This window comes from Anarhichas minor, unplaced genomic scaffold (genome assembly GCF_050575085.1).
Source record: "Anarhichas minor isolate MPS153535 unplaced genomic scaffold, ASM5057508v1 ptg000024l, whole genome shotgun sequence".
NCBI classification, from domain to species: domain Eukaryota; kingdom Metazoa; phylum Chordata; class Actinopteri; order Perciformes; family Anarhichadidae; genus Anarhichas; species Anarhichas minor.
Window position 1 is genome coordinate 5,639,875 of NW_027466470.1, and position 23,758 is coordinate 5,663,632.

The 23,758-nt window shown below is 41.1% G+C and overlaps 1 protein-coding gene across 1 annotated transcript; it reads right to left on the bottom strand.

Moving 5' to 3' along the window:
• Nucleotides 1-11,965: 11,965 nt before the first annotated feature.
• Nucleotides 11,966-23,538, bottom strand: wnt3a (wingless-type MMTV integration site family, member 3A). The gene is given in 5 exon segments (XM_076097869.1): nt 11,966-12,445; nt 12,541-12,806; nt 18,491-18,732; nt 23,416-23,504; nt 23,506-23,538. Coding segments are annotated over 5 exon segments (1,110 nt in total).
• Nucleotides 23,539-23,758: the final 220 nt, after the last annotated feature.

Sequence of the window (23,758 nt, forward strand, 5' to 3'; positions counted from 1 at the left end):
TTTAAAAATACAGTTTCACAAGACACGAACCAAACAGTAGCTATAAGCTGTTTGATTTGGTGATCCTCCATACAGTTGTGAAAAACAAAAGTCAAACCCTCATTCTCTTCTTTGCACAGAGTCAGAGCACAGGTGCAGGCACCGAGGTTGAGACAACACAGATCAGGGAGAACACATGCAATGAAAGCTGTCAAAATGTTATTTTATTACTCCGGTATCTTCTGTTTTAGCCAAATTCATGAATTGGGACTGGAGATAATCCCGTTGCTGAAATATTATACCTGAGGGCTGAAAACCGCTGTAGACGGGTTGCCATTGTTGTTTTCTAACATTTTGAATTCAAAGACATGATGTAGAAATAATGTTAAGCAATCTACAGGATCATTTCAAGATTCACGAATATCTTCAAACCTGCTGACCTTTTTTTATTTTGTGAGGATTCTAACTAAAATTGAAAAAAGCTCACTTTATTGGGTTGAAATGATCATAATATGCATTTATAACGTACCATGTAGTGAGCCGAGGGTACAGAAAAGATCCTAGTAGTGCTAAATCCACCTTTCCATGCTCCACAGGCAAACACGGCGGTAATATCCATTTGAAGGGTTCCCCTCCTTCATCGTTTCTCCTTTTCGGCTTCATATCTCACTAGTTACTGACAGTTGTGATGTGGACTAGAAATAGGACAGTAGGGGGTGTATATATCACCCCCTCAAAGCACACACACAAACACACAAACAAATTCTGATGGCCCCACTTGTGTAAAAGCTTTGACAAATGTTCTTCCACACACGCACTTGTGCGCTCTCTCTCTCTCTCTTTCTCATTTTTAAATCCCTTCTTTATTTCTGTAAGATGTGTCCCCAGAACACATGTTCCCACCTGGGGGTCAAGGCTACAGACGGTACAGCTACAGTATCAGATTTTCAATGTAGCCCCTTTTTTCGCAGGAAAAATACACTTTTAGTAAATTTCTGGGCAATGTCTACAGACTACATCGTCACCTGAGAGGCGTTATCCAAGTCGCAGAGTCAGTCATGCCCAAATAAAAATACGTTTATGGCTGATGAGGCAGAGAGTGATGCTTGTCTGCAGTTTATGAATGGAAGAGGGCTGCCAAGGAGCAAAACAAGCTTCTCAGTAGGAAGTGGAATAAGGATCTCAGTAGTGGCTTTACTCCCCTCTGAGAGGAGGCCTTGCAAGGATAAAAACGCTCAGTAAGGGGCTTGGGAACGCTGATCTGGTGTGTGTGTTTGTGTGTGTGTGACGGAGACAGAGGGAGATAATGTGTGCGTATGCATAAGAGTTCATGCATAAGAGAGAAATGTTATCTGCAGTTTTGTCAGCCTTCAAATCCTTATATATAAATGTATTCAAATAACTTATTTTGGATTTGGAGTTTGTGTAAATGGTGTGGTGGAGGTTTCAATAATCATAATATTCATGATAATATATGCACATTATGAAATGGCCCACAGGCAACCAATAGACTGCTGTGTGAATCGTACAAAGGAGCTGGTTTGGGCTAAGCAGTGCTGGAACTCGGATGGACAGGCATGGGACGCCTCCCTCTGCGTCTCATGTCCTGGATTATAGGTCGGGCAAAATCCCAAAGGAGGTGTGAAGCAGGAAACAAACCAAACATTATTACAACGACCAGCATCGTTGCCATGAGAGGATCCATGCTGGCTTCATCCATTGGCAACAAGTGCCACTGGGCACCCTACCCCACGCCTCTCACAGTAGGGGGCGCTACAGAGAGAGACAGGCTGGCGCAAAAGGATAAATGTGCACCGGTGTCGGCTGCCAATCACCTTTGTATGGTGATTGTCGGAAGCCTGAAAAGGTCGTTAAGGGGATTTACATAACATTTTGCACTCCGCCCCGGGTACATGAGGAAATATTCGATTCCATATTGAGTCATTACCTCATGGAGATTGTTCTCATGTATTTTGACAGCACAGTTTATGGAATCAAAGGCAAGAAGATGAATGGCAATGAAGGGTATGAAATGCATATAAACCACATGTTTATATAGTAAATAGTAAAAATGGTAAGTTCGTCATGCATTGTGTGTTTTTCTTGCATTAATCACATTTTTCCAAAAACCTACTTGCGCAGTACACATTTCTTCATCCATGATGCCACAAATTTTCTTCTTTATTATCTAGCTGTGTTTTGATTCAAATTGTGCTACATAGCATAGCATGTATGCATGAATGTAATTCAAATATTGGTTTTAAGCTCACGCCTTCAATGACAGCTGGTGTAGTATACGTGGGAGCCATTGGGGTTGATAGGAGATGTCCTGGGACATCCGTGACAGATGGTTGGGACAAACTCTTCAAGGACGCACTTCCGGGGGAAAGGACATGGGGTCCTCTGGCGTGGGAGGGGAAAATAAGAATGGGAATGGGAATCGCTGGCTTGCAGGAAGTTGGTATACTGGCAAGGTGTAGGGGTACACATAGAAAGCAACATCCATGCCAGGGAACTGGATTTCCTGGTGAAGGATGACTTGGTTGGACGTGAGGTTACCATGGTCCATTTCTTCAAATTCTCAGCACCCTTTATATGACCTACATTCAACGAAACATTTCACCTTCCAGGAACTCAAGGGACATTTTGATTGATGTAATATTTGAGGCAAGTCTGCTCTTTGAAACTTGCTTCAAGCATCCACATGGACTATGATGACGAGCCATTGCAAGATGAAACAACAATGAGGATAAAAGTATTTCTTTGAAATACTTTCTTGTTTCCCTCAGTGGGTTGGTTTGAAGTTGATTCATGTTTGCTGTGTACACAGATTTTTAAGGTTTGTCCCAACCCTGTTCCCAGTTTTAAATCCAGCTATATCCCATTGGAGGAGCCATCAAAGATTAAAGTGTGAACCTGGTGCACCTTGGGGTGGATAATTGGTTGGAATGCACAGCATGTCGAAGCAGGGCCTCACCGACCAACCAGCACCAACCAAAACCTGTGGCATCAAAACCAGGTTTATGTCCAGATTTGGCATTTTGGGATCTTTCATGTGTCATGTTGATTCCAAATGATTTGTAACATAGTCTCACCTTATTTCTTCAGCATTCAGGCATCTCTGACATTGACAGGCTGATTGTGAGTGGCCCTTTGGGCCCTTAAGGGAGGCCTCATGGTGACAGGCCTAACATGCTCTCAAGGTGGTCCAGGTATGGTGTTTTTTATTGCTACTGACAACTGATCTCTTTCGGTTATGTAAGCCCCTCAAAGATAATCCTTAAGTGATTGAATAATGAATTTGGAGGCATTTTGAACATTAAATACAAGAGTGTGCGCCACAGGCCAGAAAACATTATGATAGTTTGGACAACTGATAATTCCTCCTTAACATCGTGATATTCGGTTTACTCCAAAGATGTTAATATGGATGTTTAACATGTAAGCTGTGTTATTAACCTATCATATTGTTGGTCATTGGTTTGATAGGGAGGGCTTATTTGAATGTGTGTGTGCTTGGTGTGTGTGTTACTTGACGGCGCACCTGTCTGCCTTGAGGCTGGAAAGGCTACAGCCTCTCATTTCTGGCTGGAACTCGTGTTGTAATGCATTAGAGGGCTTGTCATTGTACTTTATTGAAGGCCTCTGACAAGCTATTTGACACCCCTGACAGGGTCAGAGGTGTCAACCTGCTCAGACTGACAGGGAGATGGACACATAAGGGCACGGGCAAATTAGGTTGCTACCCGAGTCAATTACAGGTTGTAGCCCAAGGGCACTTTCCTGCTCCGCCAACAAAGCCCGGACGTAGTCACGTTTGATGCATGGACAGAAAACAGTCACTTTTCAGTATATAAACCATACTTAGCCCATCTTTGCATTTTGTATTTTTCCTCTTTGTGAAAAATGCATTTTATTACATGTCCACACGTGGGAAACTAACTGGAAATGGTTACAAATCTAAATAAAGGGATAATTAGCACATTATGTCACAATAATAAATATTGTGACTAGACTTGCATGTGAAGATGTTTGAGAACTATGGGATCGTAAGGACCACAAAACGGCAAACAATTTAGCTGAAACTGCACAGGATGAAAATAATGGCACAATGCATTCTAAAGTCTCAAATCCTTGTTAAGACCCTCCATCTTTCAAACTAAACTGGATCACACCAAGGATCTCCTATCCCTTTATCCTGTTTAGATCCTCTAATCCCTCAGCCATTTTCCATTCTCTCTTTTTCTCATTTCAAATGGCAACTGTTGGGTTGTCCGGCATTGGAACGTTGAGAATTTGTCCTCTGAGTGAAAAGAAAGTAACTATATTGAAGAAAAGAAGAACAGCTTGACAGAGCCCAGAATGCTACGGATCTCTTTAAGTCCCATAATGAGATGTTTTCTCTGCTCTGAGCTTGTATTGACAAGGAGACTAATGATTTCCACAAAGTGATAGATTGAGAGAGTAATGCGCTGGGGTGGGAAAGACAACAAGAAGTGATTTAATTCGTAGAGTAGCCAAGATACTCAGTGCCTCTCTTAATATGGGATGTGAAGGGCCTTTATGACATCACTTCTCTGGAGCAAACACACGCAGAAGCAGGATTGCAGAGTTTGCATCAACCTTCATAACGAATGTGTAACTAATGAACTATAAATATAAAAGCAAACATGGTTCTCTTGATTATTAATATATAAGTTTAATACAGAAACGCAGTTATATGCACTCAAAGACTGCAAAAGGTTTAAAAAAAGGACAGGACTTGAATGAAACTCTCCTGCAGTCCAAGACCTTCCAATTAGGTACTAATGCTATCTATATTAACCCTTCGCCCCTTCCCTGACTTAGCTTTATTTGGGGAAGGGCAAGGGGGTTGGGGTTGCCTCAATAAAAGCAGCACTAAAAAGCAATTACAGTGCTGCGAAGAATGGGACTTGTCAGTAATTTGCTGTCTAAAACCGTGGAGATTGCAGGTCTGGGGCCGATTGGAATTCTGAGCCTGGAGTGCAGTGTGGGAAAAGCAGTGGGAAGGCAAGCACCACCCTTTGTGAGGTAATTACTGGAACTACCAGAGGCCAGTGCCAGTCCCTGCTAATGATAACCCCGCTTCTCTCCCCTGCTAGTCACCTTGTAATTGATACACCCAATCTCACTCACTCAGGACATGTCCACAATAATGCGGATGAATTTGGACATGCATCTTATTTTCACCATCCATCTACACTAAGCTGTTTTTTTTTCCAATCACCAATAATGGAATGGAAAAAAGGTGTAAGCATTTAAAAACAAAAACAAGTCTATCAATACATAGATCAAGGTAATATTTGATTCACCAATATGTTTTGCATTAAACCAAATTCTTACAAATTTCCTTGTGTTTGCTAGTATGGAAAGATGCATAGAAATCAAACAGGAGGAGAATAGGAGGATGAGAGTATTTATTGATTTACATATAGGTTCTGTCACTTGCAAGTAAACTAATGGTACTTACACGTTATTTTACATCCTCCATTCATGTGAATGAGCCCGAGAACGAGGCTGGACCGATGGCCGGGAGGCGGTGTTAAGGGAAACGCTTAATTGTGCAATTGCTCTATGGGCCCCATGTATGCGAAAGATCGCTGGTAGATACGGGTATTTTAGTCTAAATTCTGTACTCGGAAGTCAAACAGTTTTTGCTTCATGTGCCCCTGAACAACTTTCATAGGAATAAACAGGGTGCTGCCTACGATGCTGTATCCAGTTCTCTTTACATCCATAGTGACCAACACACGTCAGTGGGGCTGTAGTGTTGTTGCAGCTAGCTGGGAAGAAAGCGGACGCAGCTCCAGGGAGATAGATGGTTGGCCAGTCAGCTAGGTAGCTTGTCCTTCTCCAGAGCAGTGCGGGATGAGACAGAAACTGCTTCTGGAAATGCATATATGCTCATCCTACCTGCTGAACCGCTTTGAGCTACAAAGAGGTGAAAAGGTGACTAATGAGCGATCATGTCTGCCTCCTCCTCCGCACTACAACCCCGGCCTGCATTGATCTGGAGGATGACCCCTTGTCAACCTTCAGGCTTGCAAACCGCCACTACCACCAGCAGACCACATCATACAGCAACATACCTGAACACAAAAACTCTGAGTCTGAGCCGTCAGCGTGGTAATTGAATGTGCACACATGCATGCGCAAACGCACATGTGGACTGTGTAGTGCAGTAGTATGTCTCCCATACCCCCTTCCTCCCCTTGTTATCTCCCCCAGTTTGACTAATGTTCTCTTGTAAGTACAGGGGTGGCAAAATTCCTTTGTTGGCTTCAACAATACAAACAGACACTTCAAAAGGGGATAAGGCTGGTTTACAGGTGCCACATCTCTTCTGATGATGGCTGCCCTCTTAAGAAATCTTGCAGATAACCCATCGTCCTCATTCATGGCAGGTGACATACTTCACACGTTACCCTCCCTGGCTGTAAAAGAGAAAATGTAATGCCATGATTGCTACAGATGTTAAGATGTCTCCACACAGCCATTAGAGAATGGTTTGTTTTGTGTGCATAGAGTTATCTGTAAAAGAGTATTTTTATCTGTCGCCTGTATCTAATGTTTATCCAAAAGTGGCAAAAAAGTGATTCGTATTGTGTGATAAACAACACATTGGTGGATCTTAAGTTAGAATTTAGTGGCTGAAGTGTTGGATAAAGGTGTGAGTGATGTCAGGATCTATTTATTTAGAAAATAGAAGTGAGAAATATCACTTACAAGCCATAAAAAAACAGGACTAATAAGGCAAAATAAAAGCATTTTGAGGGGAATTAATTTGTAACATTTTAATACAGTAATGATGTCTAGGTCTCGCAGTGGCAGTATGTCAGACTGTTTCTGATGGAATATTTACATTTGGCAAAAATATTTTTACTTTTAATAATCTTCCAATCTGGATGGTCGATTTTTGTTAAATTTGTTAAAGACATACCGAATCCTAGTAATCTAATCTCAGACAGAAGAACAGATAGACATCAAAGATTGGCTTCAAAGTCAGTTACATAATGAAATGCCCACACACTGCACTTCCCCTCTGTAGTTCAGTTTTGGCCCATCACCTTTGGTTTGTGTGAGGCTATAAACAAGAACAGCTTTGTGAATCACATTCTTTACAGCTACAGTCTGAGCTGTAGTGTTTAGGCATTAAAGCAGCTGAGACTCTCTGATACATCGTCTTTTGAAAAAACTTTTTAAAAACAGTTGAACACACATAAAACCTCATTAGGTATCAAAACCAGTTTGCATGTTTGTTCCTGGGTTTGTTCTGTTCACAACATCAAAAGGCCTCAGAAAGAGTAAAACAGAAAGCTGGCTGTGACCGAGGTGTGACTTCTGTGGGAGTATTTGCATCGTGTCATTTGAGTGTGGGCCTTTGCACCACTCCACTGTATATATGTCGCTTCAGGCTGCCCCACAACAACATGGCTTTATTGAAATGCATGCAGTGGTCTCTTGAGAATGTCAGGGTGAAACTCAGGACATAAAAAAGAGGCGACTGATTGCAATTAGGCCCATTGTCTCCCATTTATATGGTTATTGGGTGGTGTCTCTTGCAGTCTGGTCGCGTCAAAGTTCTCACAGTCAGGATGCCATCTCACTCACTGGAGCCACCGTAGCCGCCTCTGGCAACTATCTGCTAACAATGTTCATCTCACTTGGGTGACAAAGCTGCTAGGTGGGTCTGGTCTGAAGGGAAGGGCCCATTTCCTTCTGCCAAAAGACAGCGTTGCTGCAGGGCCGGAGTTTCCGTCCATCCTGTGATCTGTTTCATGTTTTGCACTTGTTTACTCCCATTCACATGGTGTGAAAAGTGTCAAAGGTCGAGGTGTGGAATGAGCTTCTGACAGCCTCCCAGTCACTAAACCAAACCTGAACCTGGCTGGCTCCCAGGAGTTCATATACAACAGAGTCTTCAATGAGTCTTTATTCATTTCCCATCATGAGGCAGGATTTAAATGCCAAAGCATTTTTATGAATGTCTGGGAAAATGAGTATACCCAAGTAATGAGTTTCAGTAGGACAAACTCTGAAAGACGGCTTAAAATATAGTTTGACGTGGGGGTGTGCGGACTATTGAATCCACATGAATGAGAACGGAAGGGTATCACTTTTTGTGGTGCTTCCACTCTGGAGGGGGTGTGTATCAATCTTTCCGTGAGATAATGGGGTTAGATAGCAGTGAGACCTGGCCTCTGGTGGTGACATTGTTGCACGGCTCAAAGACTATCAGGGGTCCAGCGGCTGAGCCGGAGCACTGGTGGGCTCTATTCACATCCCAACCCTAATCTATCTTGAGATCAGGTCTTTCTCTTCAACAAAGCTCCATCTATTTCTTAACTCTCATCGCTGACATTTTTTTCTCCGGTATTATTGTTTCTCCAAAAAGCACAGCTGGCCTCTGCAGTCACTCAAAGAAATCAAATTATTAGTCCAGCTTTATTTTCTTCTTCTTTCATCCTATGACGAATCCATAGCCTGTGTTTGGGAACTATGGCCTAAATCTATTAGTCTTAATGACTGACAGCATGTTCATATTCTGAGTGTGTGACTCTGATTAGATTTGTCATTCAGTATTCAACATGGCAACTACATGGCTGTGTCTTCTTGGCTTACCTGCATGATTGTCACTGAAAAGGGTTCCGACTTTGTTGACCGGCCAGAAGAGCGGTCTTCATGCTTCTGTTTTTATGTGAAAGATATTGTATTTTGATGAGATCTTTTTTTTGTTTGTTGAGGAACCTGTCTGAGTCAGACATGTTCCTTATCTAAACATCCTATAGTAAAATGTTCTGCTGTCGGAATTATATGCAAAAAAGCTAGTTTTCAATCTCTCACACCTGAGATCTGCAACAAATCTTGAAAATGTTTGATGCACAATAGTTTACATGGTATTACATGACTTGTTATCATCAAAACAATTATACTCTACTCCTGCCATTGTTACTTATTGCTAATACTACACCATTTAGGGGGCTCCTGGACAAATCATCTTTAGGGTTCTCCCTACCATCACATCACGACAACCGGTTACCGTTACTTTACACTCTTCCAAAGCTACCATTCATAATTCCATTCCAACACAAAATCATCTCAGTAAAGAAATAGTAAACAATGTGTCATTAGACACCTTGTATATTTCATTTTATTTTATCCAGCGATATAAACTATTAACACATTTCAACAAAACTGGCCAACTGGCGCTTCTAACTAAATGAAACTTGTCAGCATCACTTCCCACAACCCATCACAGATAAATTAAAAAGAAAATAGACTTTTTTATTCATAACCAGCTCGGGCTGTTACACAAAAGTCATGCCTTGGAGAACATGGACTGAATATCAGGTCCTTTTTTTTTTTTTTTTTTTTCGTTTAAAAGAGTTTGTTTTCATTGTCAAGTGGCTGAATAGTGTTTCCTACTTGTTTCACATTGTGCTGTCATCTTTAGATTCATGTGCTACATTTATTTACACATGTTGTATGTATTGGTGTTTAGGAGCCTTCCCTCGGGTCAGCCCGTGGAGGTCAGAGGTGACCATTGAAACATCTTTGGCAGTGTTTAATTTTGGCACACAGAATTCACAAAATAATCGCTCACATGTTAAGTTCAGTCATAGATAATAGAACACGTTTGGTTGTTTATGTTGCTTTATTTTGGTGTTACAGAGTTAACTTTAGAAATCTACTACAGGCTGTGAGACAAACAATACCTGTGTGCAGTCAGTGAAAAAACAGATGAGGTAAAAATGCTACAGCGTTACAATTCACAACACTGTTTAAAAAAATGTATTTCTGCAAATATATACTTTTACTCACTAATATGTACATAGCATGAAATAAATAATTATAAAAAAACATCCAATTTTAGAAATCTATAAAAACGCAAAAACTAGTTTGTACAAAACTTTGGATTTTAAGACTTGACACAAAATTAGAACATAAGCAAATTGTCCACACAAGCAATCAATCACATATAAAGTGTACAGTAATAAATGCAAGAGAGCAGTTCTCGTACTGATAATGGTTGCTGTGTAATTTATTGAAGATGATTTAAAATGTGAAACTGGTCATGACTGCTCATTAACATTTTCAGACAGGTTGAAAAATAATTATGAGTGGGAATTTATAGCCTACTATACATGCCTGAGATATTACATTGGCTGTAAACAAAAATTCATCAGTGACTTTACACATCTCTTTATAGTCAAGGCTATCAGTGAAATGGCACACACTTTTTACAAACATTATTATTCTCAGATTTCAGTAGTTTTTCACTTTCCAAATAAATAAATACTGTGTTGTATTTTTATTCAGATTAAGGGAGAGCAACATTAATCATTTTGCCCTGATGTTTAGCATGACTACAAAACCACAGGAAACTAAAATAACATGAACTCTATTTTGGTCTATTTGGTTAAAATGGGATTTACTGTATGCAAGAATTAGTCAAAACTTCACATTTCTTTCCAAACTACATATAATAGATTTCTTTCACAGAAAGAATCAACACATGCTAGAATATACATATAACACAAATGGACAAAGTATGTAAGGACCTAAACCCACAAACTTACACAAGCACACACAAATATTATCTTTACTTAGCAGCATTAAAATAAGGGAAGTATTGATAGTTTCAGTGATGCTGCTCATTGTTTAGTTTCGGGAACAAGAAGCCACAGCTGAGAAGCATCTCATGCACAGGTTTTGGTCATCATTTTATCACAACTGCGAATTATACTGCATTATACAGAGCTTATATGACACACCTTAGTTTGCGTTTTGTTTGCCATTTGTGTTTTATTTTACTCGGGTGAACAGAATTTAACTCTATTTAATCAAATATCATAATAAAGGAATTTCACGTGTGTTTGAATGAAACAAAAATATAGTGGGAATATCCCTTTTATAAATAACAGTTTTCCCCACACCCAGTCACATGAGACATTGCTAATACTGATAAAAACAAGGAGAACATGCTTCATATTTCTCAATGGGACACAAGTGCTGACCTTTCAGATTCATTTGCAGCTCTCTGACCACCGCAGACTAACAGGAGGGGGGTATTTTCTTGTCTTTGGTCATCACTACGATGTTGTTCAATGCATTGTTACTCTTAAGAAAAAGCTTCCAGTGTTTTCAGGTGTGCAGGATGTGTATATTGTTTTGCCGATTTTCAGTTGATGTGGCTCATGTCTACTCTCGAGATAAAATTAGTCATTTAAAGCAAATATTAACTCGTTAGCTTAAGAATTTGAGAACATGTAAACACATTGCAGCATAATAACTACATTCACTCAGGTGCAAGTGCATTCTTACCCAAACATAAGTAACATATTAACACTATAAAGAAACTCAGTCACACAACGATGTTAGTTTTCAGATATACACATACAAACTTAAAATGTTGAGGATGAGAATGCGTGCTGTTGAGTGTCTAATCTTGTAAATTGCTCATAAATGTTGTCACTTTTTGTGACAAAACCAAGTTATGATTACACATTGAAGAAAATGTGACACTTTCACTATTTGCCCCGTAGACTTGAAAGCATTGGCAGTGCTGGACTATTCTCAACAAAACTAACTACTTAAAACACAGAAAACAAAAAAATATCACCAATATGGTGTTTGTCAATTAGCCGACTGTACTTTCCTACGTCAAAAAACTCTTTCGTCATCACTACAGATATCAACATTGTTGTCATCATCACCATCTGCACGGCTCATATGGATGAAGCTTTGTGATGTCAACATCTACTCAACCCTTGATCACAGCAGAGTCTGGCTCTTTTTAGTGTTGCAGCACAAAACACAAGGGCCGTCAAGTCTGCCACTGGAGTCCATGGACAGGTCGGACAGCTTTACAGTCTCTCATGTCTTGTAGATGAGTTGCTGTATTCGTTCTTCTGCCTAATTAAAGTCTTAAAATTTTGGTGGAAAAGGCGAAAACCAGATGTCTTTATTTGCAGGTGTGCACATCGTAGTCTCTCACACACTCCTGACAGCTGACGTAGCAGCACCAGTGGAAGATACAGTGACACTTCTCCTTTCTCTTCTCAGTCCTGGTGTTGTGTCCTCTGCCGCAACAGAGGAGGTCACACCCGTCTATGCCGTGGGATGTCAGGTTGCAGATGCGATCGCGGGTTCCAAAGGAGCCGGTTTCAGGATTGGGGTCACAGAAATTGGGTGAGCTTTCATAGTAAACCAGGTCGCGCTCTGTGGGTGGTTTGAAGTAGTTGTACTTAGGTCTCAGGGTCTCCACCCATCCGCGGGACTCCTTATGTTTCTCTACCACCATCTCTGATGCACTGTCATATTTATCCTTCATGTAGTCGCCAATTACTCGGAAGTCAGGCTGAGACCACCAGCATGTCTTGACCTCGCAGCTGCCCGACAACCCATGGCACTTACATTTGAGGAACATGTTGTCGTTGAGGGACTGAGAATGAAAAAAAAGCGTGTTGATCAAATATCTGAATGAAGAGAAAACTGCTACAACACAATCAGCAAAAAAAGCTTTTTAAGAGAACTCACCATTCTTCCTGCCTCATTGTTATGGCGGTTCATGGCTGAGCGTGCATCAGGGCGATTCTCCCTCGCATCAGCAAACTCTCGGGACACCATGCTCCCAAACTCCACATCCTCGCTGCAGCCACCCCACTTCCATCCCTCACCAGGGGGGCCCTTGTGGCGTGTGTCACAACCGCAGATGGTGGCTGAACCCTCAGCGCAGGCACGGGTCACTGCAAATGCCACTCCCGCCGAGGCAATAGCATGAACAAATGCTGACTCTCGAGTGGCTGGAAAGAGAAATTCAGATATCTGTAAGACATGGAGCATTGGAAAAATACTCGGAGGCAAGATCCTGCAGTGTGATGTCATGTGAGTAATGTGCTCCTAATGTGCTCCTAATGCTATTTTCAGGATTAAATTTATAGAAAAGTTGTAGCTGTAATTGCTAGGACATGTAGGTCACCGCCTGTTATATGGATATCTGCTTGTGTCAGGTCTTGTATGATTGTACAAGCCAACATGAAAACATCAAACAAACTATACATAACTGTAGAGTTGTAGAGTTGGCTACACATGTTAAAGTTGTATCTACCAAAGTGTGTGTTCATTCAGCGCAGACATCAATCATCCTGTCTCTGAATAAGGCCAGCAAGTCCTCTATGCCTCTGTCTGACATAGCTAACTGATGACTCAGAGGGATCAGGATCCTCCAGATAGATGAGAGGAAGAGACGGGCCTGACAGGCCTATAATTAAGGGACTCAATTAAGCTTTTGAAAGGTTAGGAAACTACCTCAGACTGTGGGGACAAATCATAGACACAACATGGAGATGGGACTGTAATGTCCAGATACGCAATCCCGAAACAGCATTTCACAGTTAGATAAGATGAGACGTTTTCAATGCTTCAACAGAATTCATTATAACAGGGATTTTGCCTTGATTATACTTGTATGGTCTTGCACAATGACAAGAAAAGAGACGGAGAGAACAAGATGAAGAAAATAGAAACACCAGGTGTAAATATGAATTGAACAAACAGAGAGTAAAGAAATCGACACAGGGTTAAAGATCAACAGTGACATTTGGGATTGTGTGCATGTGTGTGTATGTGTGAGATAGATAAAGTGGCAGTGCATGCTTCTCTCTAAAGAACAAGAACAACAGAGGGGAAAGAAAAAAAAGAATGAAGGGAGGAGTATAAAGCTAAAGGGAGTAGGAGCTCCTCCCTTACAGCAGGTTCCAACCAGTTTGAGGACTAAAGGGCATTAGGAACAATGATGCAAGGGAAAAGGTCTACTGGCATCCTCCACCACAAGGCCGCCACCACCCACTTCATACTGCTCTTGTACACCCACAAGGTTACTAATGTTCACAATACATCTGAACCTCTGCTCTCCTTGCTGGAGTCCCGCTTACATCCACCACAGATCATTTCACTTGGATATTGTCATATTGTTTTTGCAATCAAGGTAGCTGAGGGCTGTAAGATGTAAACCACAACATTAGCTGTTTCGGTTTCAGCTTAGTTAGATTCTTCTCTGCAATACAAGACTGGATCATCTGCATAGAAATATAGTTGATTTGAGCGTGTCCCAGAATATTTGTCAGTATTTATGAAAAGTGTGAAGATATATGGACCGAAAATAGGACCCCGGGTGACTTCATTGGAAACATGACCTTGTGGATGACAATGATGGCAATGATGCTGCAGAGCAAAAAGGGGTGGAGGAGTTCAAATGGGAGAGGAAAGAGGATTATCTTTAAAATTAGCAAAAGAGAAGGATCAAGGGAAATTCTGTTTGTGATTAGACGAGCTAACCTGAAAAAGAAAAAAGATTGTGACAGCACCGCTCTCTTTAATAAAGTCTTCAAGTGCCTTGATTTCCAACAAATACAGAGAATATTAACCCCAACAAAATGTAGTCCTTTACATTATATTATCAATATTTACATAATACAAGACTAGTGTTGATGCAAAAGTATAAAAGATTAACTGCAATCAAGCATATACGTTTATATGCCAAGCAATGATGCTACTGTCCACAAAACTCCTAAACTCGTATTGGCTGTGCAGAATCGTTCACCAATAAGCTGCAAACCTATACGTTTTAGTCCATAAAATCTGTTGTTTTTATTCTAACCACTCAACCACTAAAAGTGTTTAACACGTGCATACACAGAACATAGATGGTTTATGAGACTCAAAATGTGAACCTGGTGCCAATTTGAAAGCATATTTTGAACCTGGTGTGTTGTTGAAGCATTGTCCCTTAGTATCAAAAAGCCAACTAACATTATACAAACGTTCAAATTTCGAAATATGGTTTTGGAACTTCTAGGTTATACAGGCGCCGTATACACCTGTAATATTTACTTCAACTGGAAACACCAGCTCTTACATTAGTTGCTTAGCTTCTCTTGATTTTACGACCAATTTATGGTATTTCAGGACACAATACTCCAACAATGCTCCTCCACCAAACTTTGCCAGACCCTGGCAGGCCAAGTGGTCCCTACAACCTGCTGGGGGGTTGAATCCCCTATTGTGCTGCCACTGTCACGCTGTGTTAGTCCCACAATGGCCCCAGATATTTTATATGAAATTTGCCCTGGCCAGTGATTAGTGGGGACCAAGTTAAGTCATAGCAACAGAGAACTATGCATTGGCTGGACCCCGCTTGTCGGCAGACGGGGAAATCCCTATTCAAATGGTTTAATAAAACAATCTAAAGGGCGTGTGAATGGGGAAAAGCACTTTCTCTCCTGCTTAATCTCATGGTTGCGAAGATATTGTGCTCTGAGCAGTGCCCAGCAGGGAGTGGGGCTAAGGTCCCCCCATCAACTCCATTTACCACACCCCTTCTTTCTTTCTTGCCCAGAGTTAATGATATACTGGTGTGCTAGTTTCCCTCCCCCAGCATGCTGAGACATACGTCTCATGAGAAGCACAGACCTCTTAGCTCATCCTAAATAGTTACACTTTCTCATCCTCAGGTCATAGGTCGTAACCCACATCACCTGACCTTTTCCCAGTTAGTTTAGTTGAGACTTCATGATTTAGGTTAATTTATTAGGTGGATTTCCTTGTATACAGAATGCAGGCAAGGCAGAGGTACCTACAGGGAATGAAAGTTAGATAAGTCAGAGCTCCAACAGTATGAAACTTTGCAATACATTTCAAATGCTTTAAATATTACGTAATAGGAGTTTCCTGTAAACCTCACTTGAATTTAATGGTTTCAAGTAGAATAGTGATTGTGCATGTCTATACCTGTGTGGGTGGCAACATCTGCAAAATTGAGACTGTCCACTTTTTGTAGCAAAGTTGCCGTCACTAATTCTATCATGACTCATAAACTGGAGCCTGATTATACCCATATAGTTGGTAGGTGTTCTGTAAATACAAAGAATGCAGAAACAACTCTGGGATTGGCTCCACTGACTAACAACACCTGCGGAGCTTTCTATCACCTTTCATCACAGGCAGATTCCAGCAGTGCATGTTTTGACACTTTAGTTAATGTAAATTAATGAGTGCTGACGCAGACATAGCCTGCAGGTAGGGCTCGTGATTTGGGGTGTGGAGTGAGAGACAAACGTAGAGAGAGAGAGGATCTGGCCACGTGGAAGGGAGAGAGGACAGGCACATACTTCTTCGTATGTGCTAATTTTAAAGACAGGAGTAACTTAACTCTTTCATGTTTTGGTGCTTGAGGTTGGGAATGGGTATGCGTGACAATGTACATTTAGATGGTAAAGTGTTTGTGTGTGGTCAAGTCAATGTATGATGACATTTAGCATGCGTATGTTTATGCATTTCAATTTGAAAGGAGGATGTGTCAGTGATCAAAGCATTTTTCCACAAGCAGAAACAGAAAAATGTCCCTTATTTTCTTTTAAACTACAGTCTCAACTCAATTCCCATAATGGCCTCCTCTCCTTAAAGGTCCATGTCTTTCATTCTTCTGGTATTTATCCAGCGCTTAATCCACCTATGTAGAACAAACTTCTAATGTCCTCAGTGAAGGTGAGGAGGACATGGGCAGTGATGGGCTAACTGATAGGAACTAAGCCCCTGAAGCCTAAAGGCGCCTTCTCTTCCTTTCAGCTTTGGCCCCCAAAAAGGCAGGAGGAAACCGACACACAACAGTCTGAAACGCAGACAAACAGACACCAGTGAGGACAATGGCCCCGTTGCACAGACAAACACCGGCATCAATCAAATCCAATGAAATGGAAGCCCTCTCCTACTAAGCCCTATCAAAGGCCTGTGAGCCCCTGAGTCACTCTCATTGGCCTCTGACAAAGGCACTTAATCCAGCCACTTTGACCTCTCACATTATTAAGGGCCTCAGTGACCTTAATCCAATCAAAATGATTTACTAAAGGCCAGTAGCTGCCTCCTCTTTCCACTCAGTACCCCTGCAATTAAGGGCCTGGGAGGGGAGGCAATGGGAGAGATGTGGTGGCATTTTGCACCACAAAAGGGCTCGGATTGAGAACCCCTATCGTTAGCCACCTACTTGAGCTCAAGCCTCTTCTATCAACTGGCTCAGGAGTTTATTAAAAGCAATTGCCCTCACTAACCTCCAACCCTCTGTGTTTGCATCAATCTTCCGTAAACTAGGTGACAGGTTAAGATCCCTGAGCCTCAACTCCTCTTCATTCTCAATTTTGCAGCTTGTAACTCATTTTAGAGTTAGCAAGAAGCAACGCAGATGACAAAAAGAAAGCACGAAAAATAACTTCCTGGGACACAAAATTATAAAACGTATCTGCTCTACTCCCTGGAGCCATTAAGGCAATACTTGGAAATGCACCCATGCACTTTCTTGCCGGGAGTTAGGTGAGAAGATTGATACCATGCACTGACATCTGTCCATTAAATATGAAGCTACATCAGGCGGTTAGCTTAGCTTAGGAAAACAGCTAGCCTGGCTCTGTCGGAAGGTAACAAAATCATGGGTGATTTCTGCAGCCTGATCCCGTAAGTAGACCAGAATTGACATATACTTAAAAGTCCTAATACATCAGCACAACATCTAATGGGAAAAAAAATATTTTGAAAAATTCCAAAACTCCATTAACACTCTTGTGTAAGGCTCTTCAGATGTGTAAAGCAATCACAGGGGATTCCCTCCTGAAGAAAACTCCAACAAGACAGAACTCACTAGTCTTAATTGTGTACATTATTTCATGCATGGAGGCTGCTCTTGTTCAGTCTAAAGTCTATTTAAACAAGGATTTGTATGAGCACAATGAATGATGCACAAAGGGAGTGCAGCTTTTCTAATGCAAATATAAGACAGACATAATACAGAATTGTTAATGGAAGAGTTAATAAGCATTGAGGTACAATAAGTCTTTTTTTTCAGGTGGTTTGAAGTACCAACTTCTAAGAAATTACCAGAAACATAATTTGGGACAGTAGGGTTAGACAGCATCACAAAAGTAAGTATTGTGGGTGTAATGTCACTTGCACCAAGACCATCTTTACATAGAATTAGATCTTACATGATGCAACTAGGCCTATTTATTTGTTGCTTTTTTAATTTGGAATAAATATGTTGCTGTTATGTTTGTCATATTTAATGGTCATCTAGATTCTTGACAGCCTCTTACTTTGATTATTGAACTCTGACCCGTTTATGGGCAAGTAGCACTATTGCAAATACTTCCAAGAAATTGGTTTTGTCTGACCTTTGAAAACCCAGTTTTGGAAAAGGTGAACTCGGTTGATAGCTTTGTCTGTTAATCCCAAATGAACCAAGTAAACAGTGCCAAATGAAAACTCCAGGAATCTTTCGGGGGTGAGTTGAAACACGAATGTTGGAGACCTGTGTTTGAGGTACACCCACAGATTCTTTGCATGAAAAAAAGCAGCATATGTGCACTCTGATGATGTTAAATAGAGCACACTGCACATCTTTTTTATAATTCACATGAAAGTGATTGCTGTGTTTCATTACCTTTATCTAACACTGGCCCAAAAATGGCCAAATTGTCATTGACCGTGGTGCAGTTCCAGCGTCTCCCTCTGAACTGGTGCTGGCACTCCTGGATGCCAATCTTCACCCCCTCGGCCACACTGGGCATGATTTCCACGTAGTTCCGGCAGAAACGCAGCTGTTTGGGCACCAGACCCGGGATGCTGCCACAGAGGATGGGTTGAGTGCCCAGTGATGAGTACTGGTGGCCCACTGCTAGTGACCTACAAGGAGATGGGAAGTCACAGTGTCAGTGCATTTTCATGATCTTTATCTATTGAGTCGACGCTTCTCAAGTGGAAGACTAATTTCCCTCTCCAGGTGCAGTGTAATTTTACGTCTGAGTTTGATTGTGTGTGTTTATTTGCTGTGTCAGATGCTACCATTAGGCGTCCATCCTTTATCCCTTCAACTACCCTCTGTGCAGACACCTGGCCTTTGTGTGTATTGAAATTGCAGCCCTGCTCCACAGAAGCAGGCAATGTTTCTGTCTAAGATGAAAGTCCACAATGCATCTAGAGGTCTTCATAGACTTTAAGCTGACAACTTGGAAAACTACACCTTGTTATTAACTGTCCGCACACTTAACAGGCCTTCGGCTTAGGGTAATAAGGGTGCAAACCCTACATTGAAACTTCAGAGAGTGTATTAAGTGTAACACAGAACAACCCCCCCCCCCCCCCCCCCTTTCCTTTGAGGAAGGTATTCTGGGATACAACAAGTGCAAACTTGGTTCACTGATTACATCTCTCTGTCTCGTTCCCTTTATTGCTTTCTCTCTCTCTCTTTCTTTTCTGTTTCCTCTCAATTAGGACATTTAGTAGCTAGTAATCATAGAAATGGGATATCCATTGTATCATTGCATAGTATGTCATTTTGCCAATTTTAAGAAACATTTTGCTGCTCTGCACACGACAATCTGTTTGTGTTTCCACATCACAGAGAGCCTTATTGACTGATACTAAAGGTGGATAATTGGTTTGAGTTGCATGTTAATGTTCATTAAATTACACATATAAATATTGTGGCAGTATATATTAATTAATTTAGATAAACTAATAACCCGCTGACCTGAGCTGCTCAGTTTTTATTGAATTGTCACTAAAATCAATATTTTAATGACTTAATTATTATTAGCAGAGTTCCTATTATCTTTGGCAAGTGCTGCTCTGTCCAGACAAGTCTACATTTCACCTCAACGGTAATCTGCTGATCCTCCCCTGAGTGATACAGGGTTGATAATAGTTACTGTAGCTGTTGCAGAAATGCAGAGCTAGAGCAGGTGTGCAGTCTTTTGCTGCTCAGTTAGCTCTCTATCTATTGACCCGTTCACTGTTGTTCAAGGACTAATTGCTGATCAACAAGATTACAAAACCTCCTGACACTGGCCTCAGGCTGCTTCCTTTAAAAGCTCACAGCTCAAGAAAAGATCTCCTCAGCCCACTGACCCCTGGCTGACCACTTCTGAAGGCAGCAGAACACGTTGACCTTGAATACTTCAATTGTAATTTTAAATTTAAAGGCCGATTTAACTCCATTCTCAATATCACAATGTATTGCTGTCGGTTTTCAAGGTGCGTGTAAGCCCTCCGCTGACAGGTGAGTGAACCACTGTTATTTCCCCCCAGCAAATGTCAGAGTTGTGCGTCACACTGGTTTTCTTCACAGAATTTCTCGCCTAACTTCGACAGACCATACCGCCCTAGTTAATCATAAATGAGACATTCAGTTAGCGAGCAATGGCAAGTTGAAAATGACTCCAGAGGAAATCGTATTCGTCTGCAGTTTGTCTGCAACATCCATCAGTAAACAAGGACACAATTACACAATGACCTCTCTTTGGCCCTTGTCAGTCCAAACACCCTGAAGCACATCTTTCCCAGCAGAAACCTGAGTCCACATCCCAAACTGGTGCAGACTTTTGGTTTGCCACTAACACGCACAACAAACGGACCTGAAACTCTAAGAAAAACGTGTACAACAATTCATCAGAGGTTCAACAATGTGAGACGTTTACCGGGACTGAATGGAGGTGAAAACAAGCCCTTCAGTCCTGCATTTTTTTACAAGTAGTAGTCCACTGTCAGTCTGGCTTGAACCTCCTCTGCTTTCTTTTCCTCTACAAGGAAACATGTTGTGTCTCTGAGGTTTCCCTGGCATTTTTTGCATTAGTGATAGAGCACCAAATGTATCTCAACAGCAGAAAAACAGTGCAGATTAAAGGTCATGTAGGAGTTTGCTCTTGACCGGAGTCTTCAGTGTTCCTTTTTACTCCTCAGGATTCATCTGTGAGTTTTTTTTTTGTTGTTGCATGCAGCCGTGCCACACAAAACCATCATGACACATTGTGCTTCGATTGCACCGCTCTTGCGTGTCTTTGCGTCTGTCTCGGTTGGGCTGAGTAATGAGTAATCCATGCCACCTCTTCCTGTATTAGGAAATGGTCCAAGAGATGACACAGGGCATGTTCCATCAGGGATGATTTATTTAATGAACTGTGGTCAACAAGTGGATTCATTCATGTTGTTAAGGTTTATGTTGCCAAATGAACACTTCAGTGAAAACTGTTACAAATAAATACTTAAGTAAAGCATCTATCATATAAAATGTTTGCCTCAGTACAGACTTTCCCCCTCTCATCTAAGTGTATCCAGCACAGGTTTAATGCATATTTCAGCAAGCCCAAGCAGGGTTCCTTAGAATTACCACTTTACTTGTGGGCCCTGGGGCCTTGGAGCCGACTTTGACATCAAGAGAATATGTTTGGGAAAAGGAATGTGCGGCAAGCTTTCACCTCCAGGTATTTATCTTCTAAGGTGGGGTGGACTGGGGAAGGGGGTGGTGGGTGCAGCCAGGCTATGTCATGGCAGGTCGAGTAGAGACAGACGGGAACCTGTCTTAGTGCATATCCCTCTCCCCCAGAGACTACCGTGGCACAGAGGCTGAGTGTGATCCAGCTCCGATGGCCACTTGAAGCAAAGTACAGCAGAGTCTGTCAGCGAAACATCACAGGTTGCTTTTCACAGTAGCGAAAGCTCTTAGATAGCTGTCACGATGTTTGAGAACAGAGAGACAATGCAGCCGTATTGAGCGCAATCTGAAAGGAACCACGTTATTTGACTTGGGATGAGTTGCTGTGATACAAAAAAACACATCAGAAGTCTTGAAAGAAAGAAAAACTAAACTTAAGTATCACGTCAAGACTGACTTCATTACTTTAGATTCCTTGCATTGGTAGGAGTGATACAGCAAACTTGCTGCCGTTATGTTTACTTGCCACTCTTTTGCTTCTGTAGACTCTTCAATCAAAGACTTCACCCACCCTCCAGAATCAAACACAGGAGTTAGTTCTTGACTTGCTGCAGTTTTCTCATGACAGAATGGAAACCTGCCTTCCATTGTGTCATTCATAACATGGGTCCACAAAGAAAAAAGAAAAAACAACAACTGTATGGAGATTGAAATTTAAGGGTTTTCTTTTTTTCCAGTGTGCATACGTGTGTCAATCAGCAGAGTTCAACATGCACCGCACACAGAAAAAAAAGAAAAATGAAAAACATGCACATATCAAGTGATAAAACATAAAATTAGACTAAACATCAAGTTGGTAGAGCATCTGCTGTGCACTAACTTTTAGAACTTTACTGATTTGGGTTATTTTTTCCCCACCAACTGTTGTATCAGGATTTCCTTCCAGCTGTGCGTGTAATTAGTTTCTCATCAGTATTACCACCAGGAGCCCCATTAAGGGAAGAAGATTACACCCAAAATCTAAGCAAAACCATATATTGAACCTTTATTTTTATTTTTTTTTATAAAACACACATTATATGTGTGTAGCTGATGGATCAAGCATGGAAATTGTGCAACCAGACAAGAACTTCTAAAGAAGTTGAGACCGAATATTTATACAAAAAAATGTATTGTTAAAAAAAAATAATGCCAATTAGTGACATTTGTCAGTTTCTTAAATATCGGGAATAATAAGGCTGCTGCACCGTTACTTAACAATCTCATCAGTGTATGTTCTGCAGTGACTCTGTGCTTCTGTTGTGTTTTAAAAAGAGAGAGCGAAAAAAATGCAAGAAAGACATTTGGAAAGTGAAGAAACTGAGATATACCCTGCAGCAAATGCTGCCATATCACGCTTAAAACTGGTGAAATTGTTTAAAGCCTTCAGTTATGTTTTGTTAAAAGTGAAAGAATTTCCTCTCATCTGATAATACAATTTAAAGGATTGAACTTCAAATGTTGTGTTGTCATTATTAGCATAGATAACAAAGATTACATAAAGAATAGACCATGCATTAACAGTATGTTTTACATGATCAGTTTGTCCCAAGCATTGAGGTTAAACCTTGGGCAAGATTTCATATTTGTTCTCTGCCACTTTGACCCCATACACACACACGCACACACACACACACACACACACACACACACACACACACACACACACACACACACACACACACACACACACACACACACACACACACACACACACACACATACACACACTTTGCACCTGCTGCACTCTGAATATAAAAACAAAATGCTCTCAGTCAAATTGCATCGTTCGTCCTGTAAATGTTGGTGTATTATAGCATTAAAAATAAACTTACAATTCATTTTTTTTATTCGTTATTAGTTGTGTTTTCAACAGAGCTGTTCTTTGCTTTACATTTTCTAAATAGAAAAGCGTCATTTTCTCTCCTCATCATTTCACCTCAATACTCATGTCAAACGTCTTAAAACTACTTCATCACCGGAGCAGCTAAATGTCCAGCTGCTGTCAGAAACGAAATTAGAAGTATAACCACTCACAAACTGACGCACAAACAGATCATTAGATACAACACAAATATCACCATTCGTTCGGGGATGTAATGAAAATAAAAACTTACCACCAGATGGGATAACTTGCCATGACATGCGTAAGCCCACAGAGCAACAGGAAACATCCAAGGTATATCATCCTTAAAGTTTCGCTAAAACTTCTCCAGCAGAAAGCCTACATGCGCGCTCATGTGCGCACTGAGATTTTAACGGAAGATTTAGAAAAATAAAACAACGAATCCGCGCCAATGGATTTTTATTTCTATGATCCAGAAACACTGAGGGATAATCTATCTTTCGCGACTACTCGTGGCAGAACTCGGGAGCCAAATATTAAAAGTTAAAAGCTGCTTGCTTTTTTTTTTTTAGGACCCAATCAGCAGGTATTGCCAAAGGGGGAATTCTGATGAT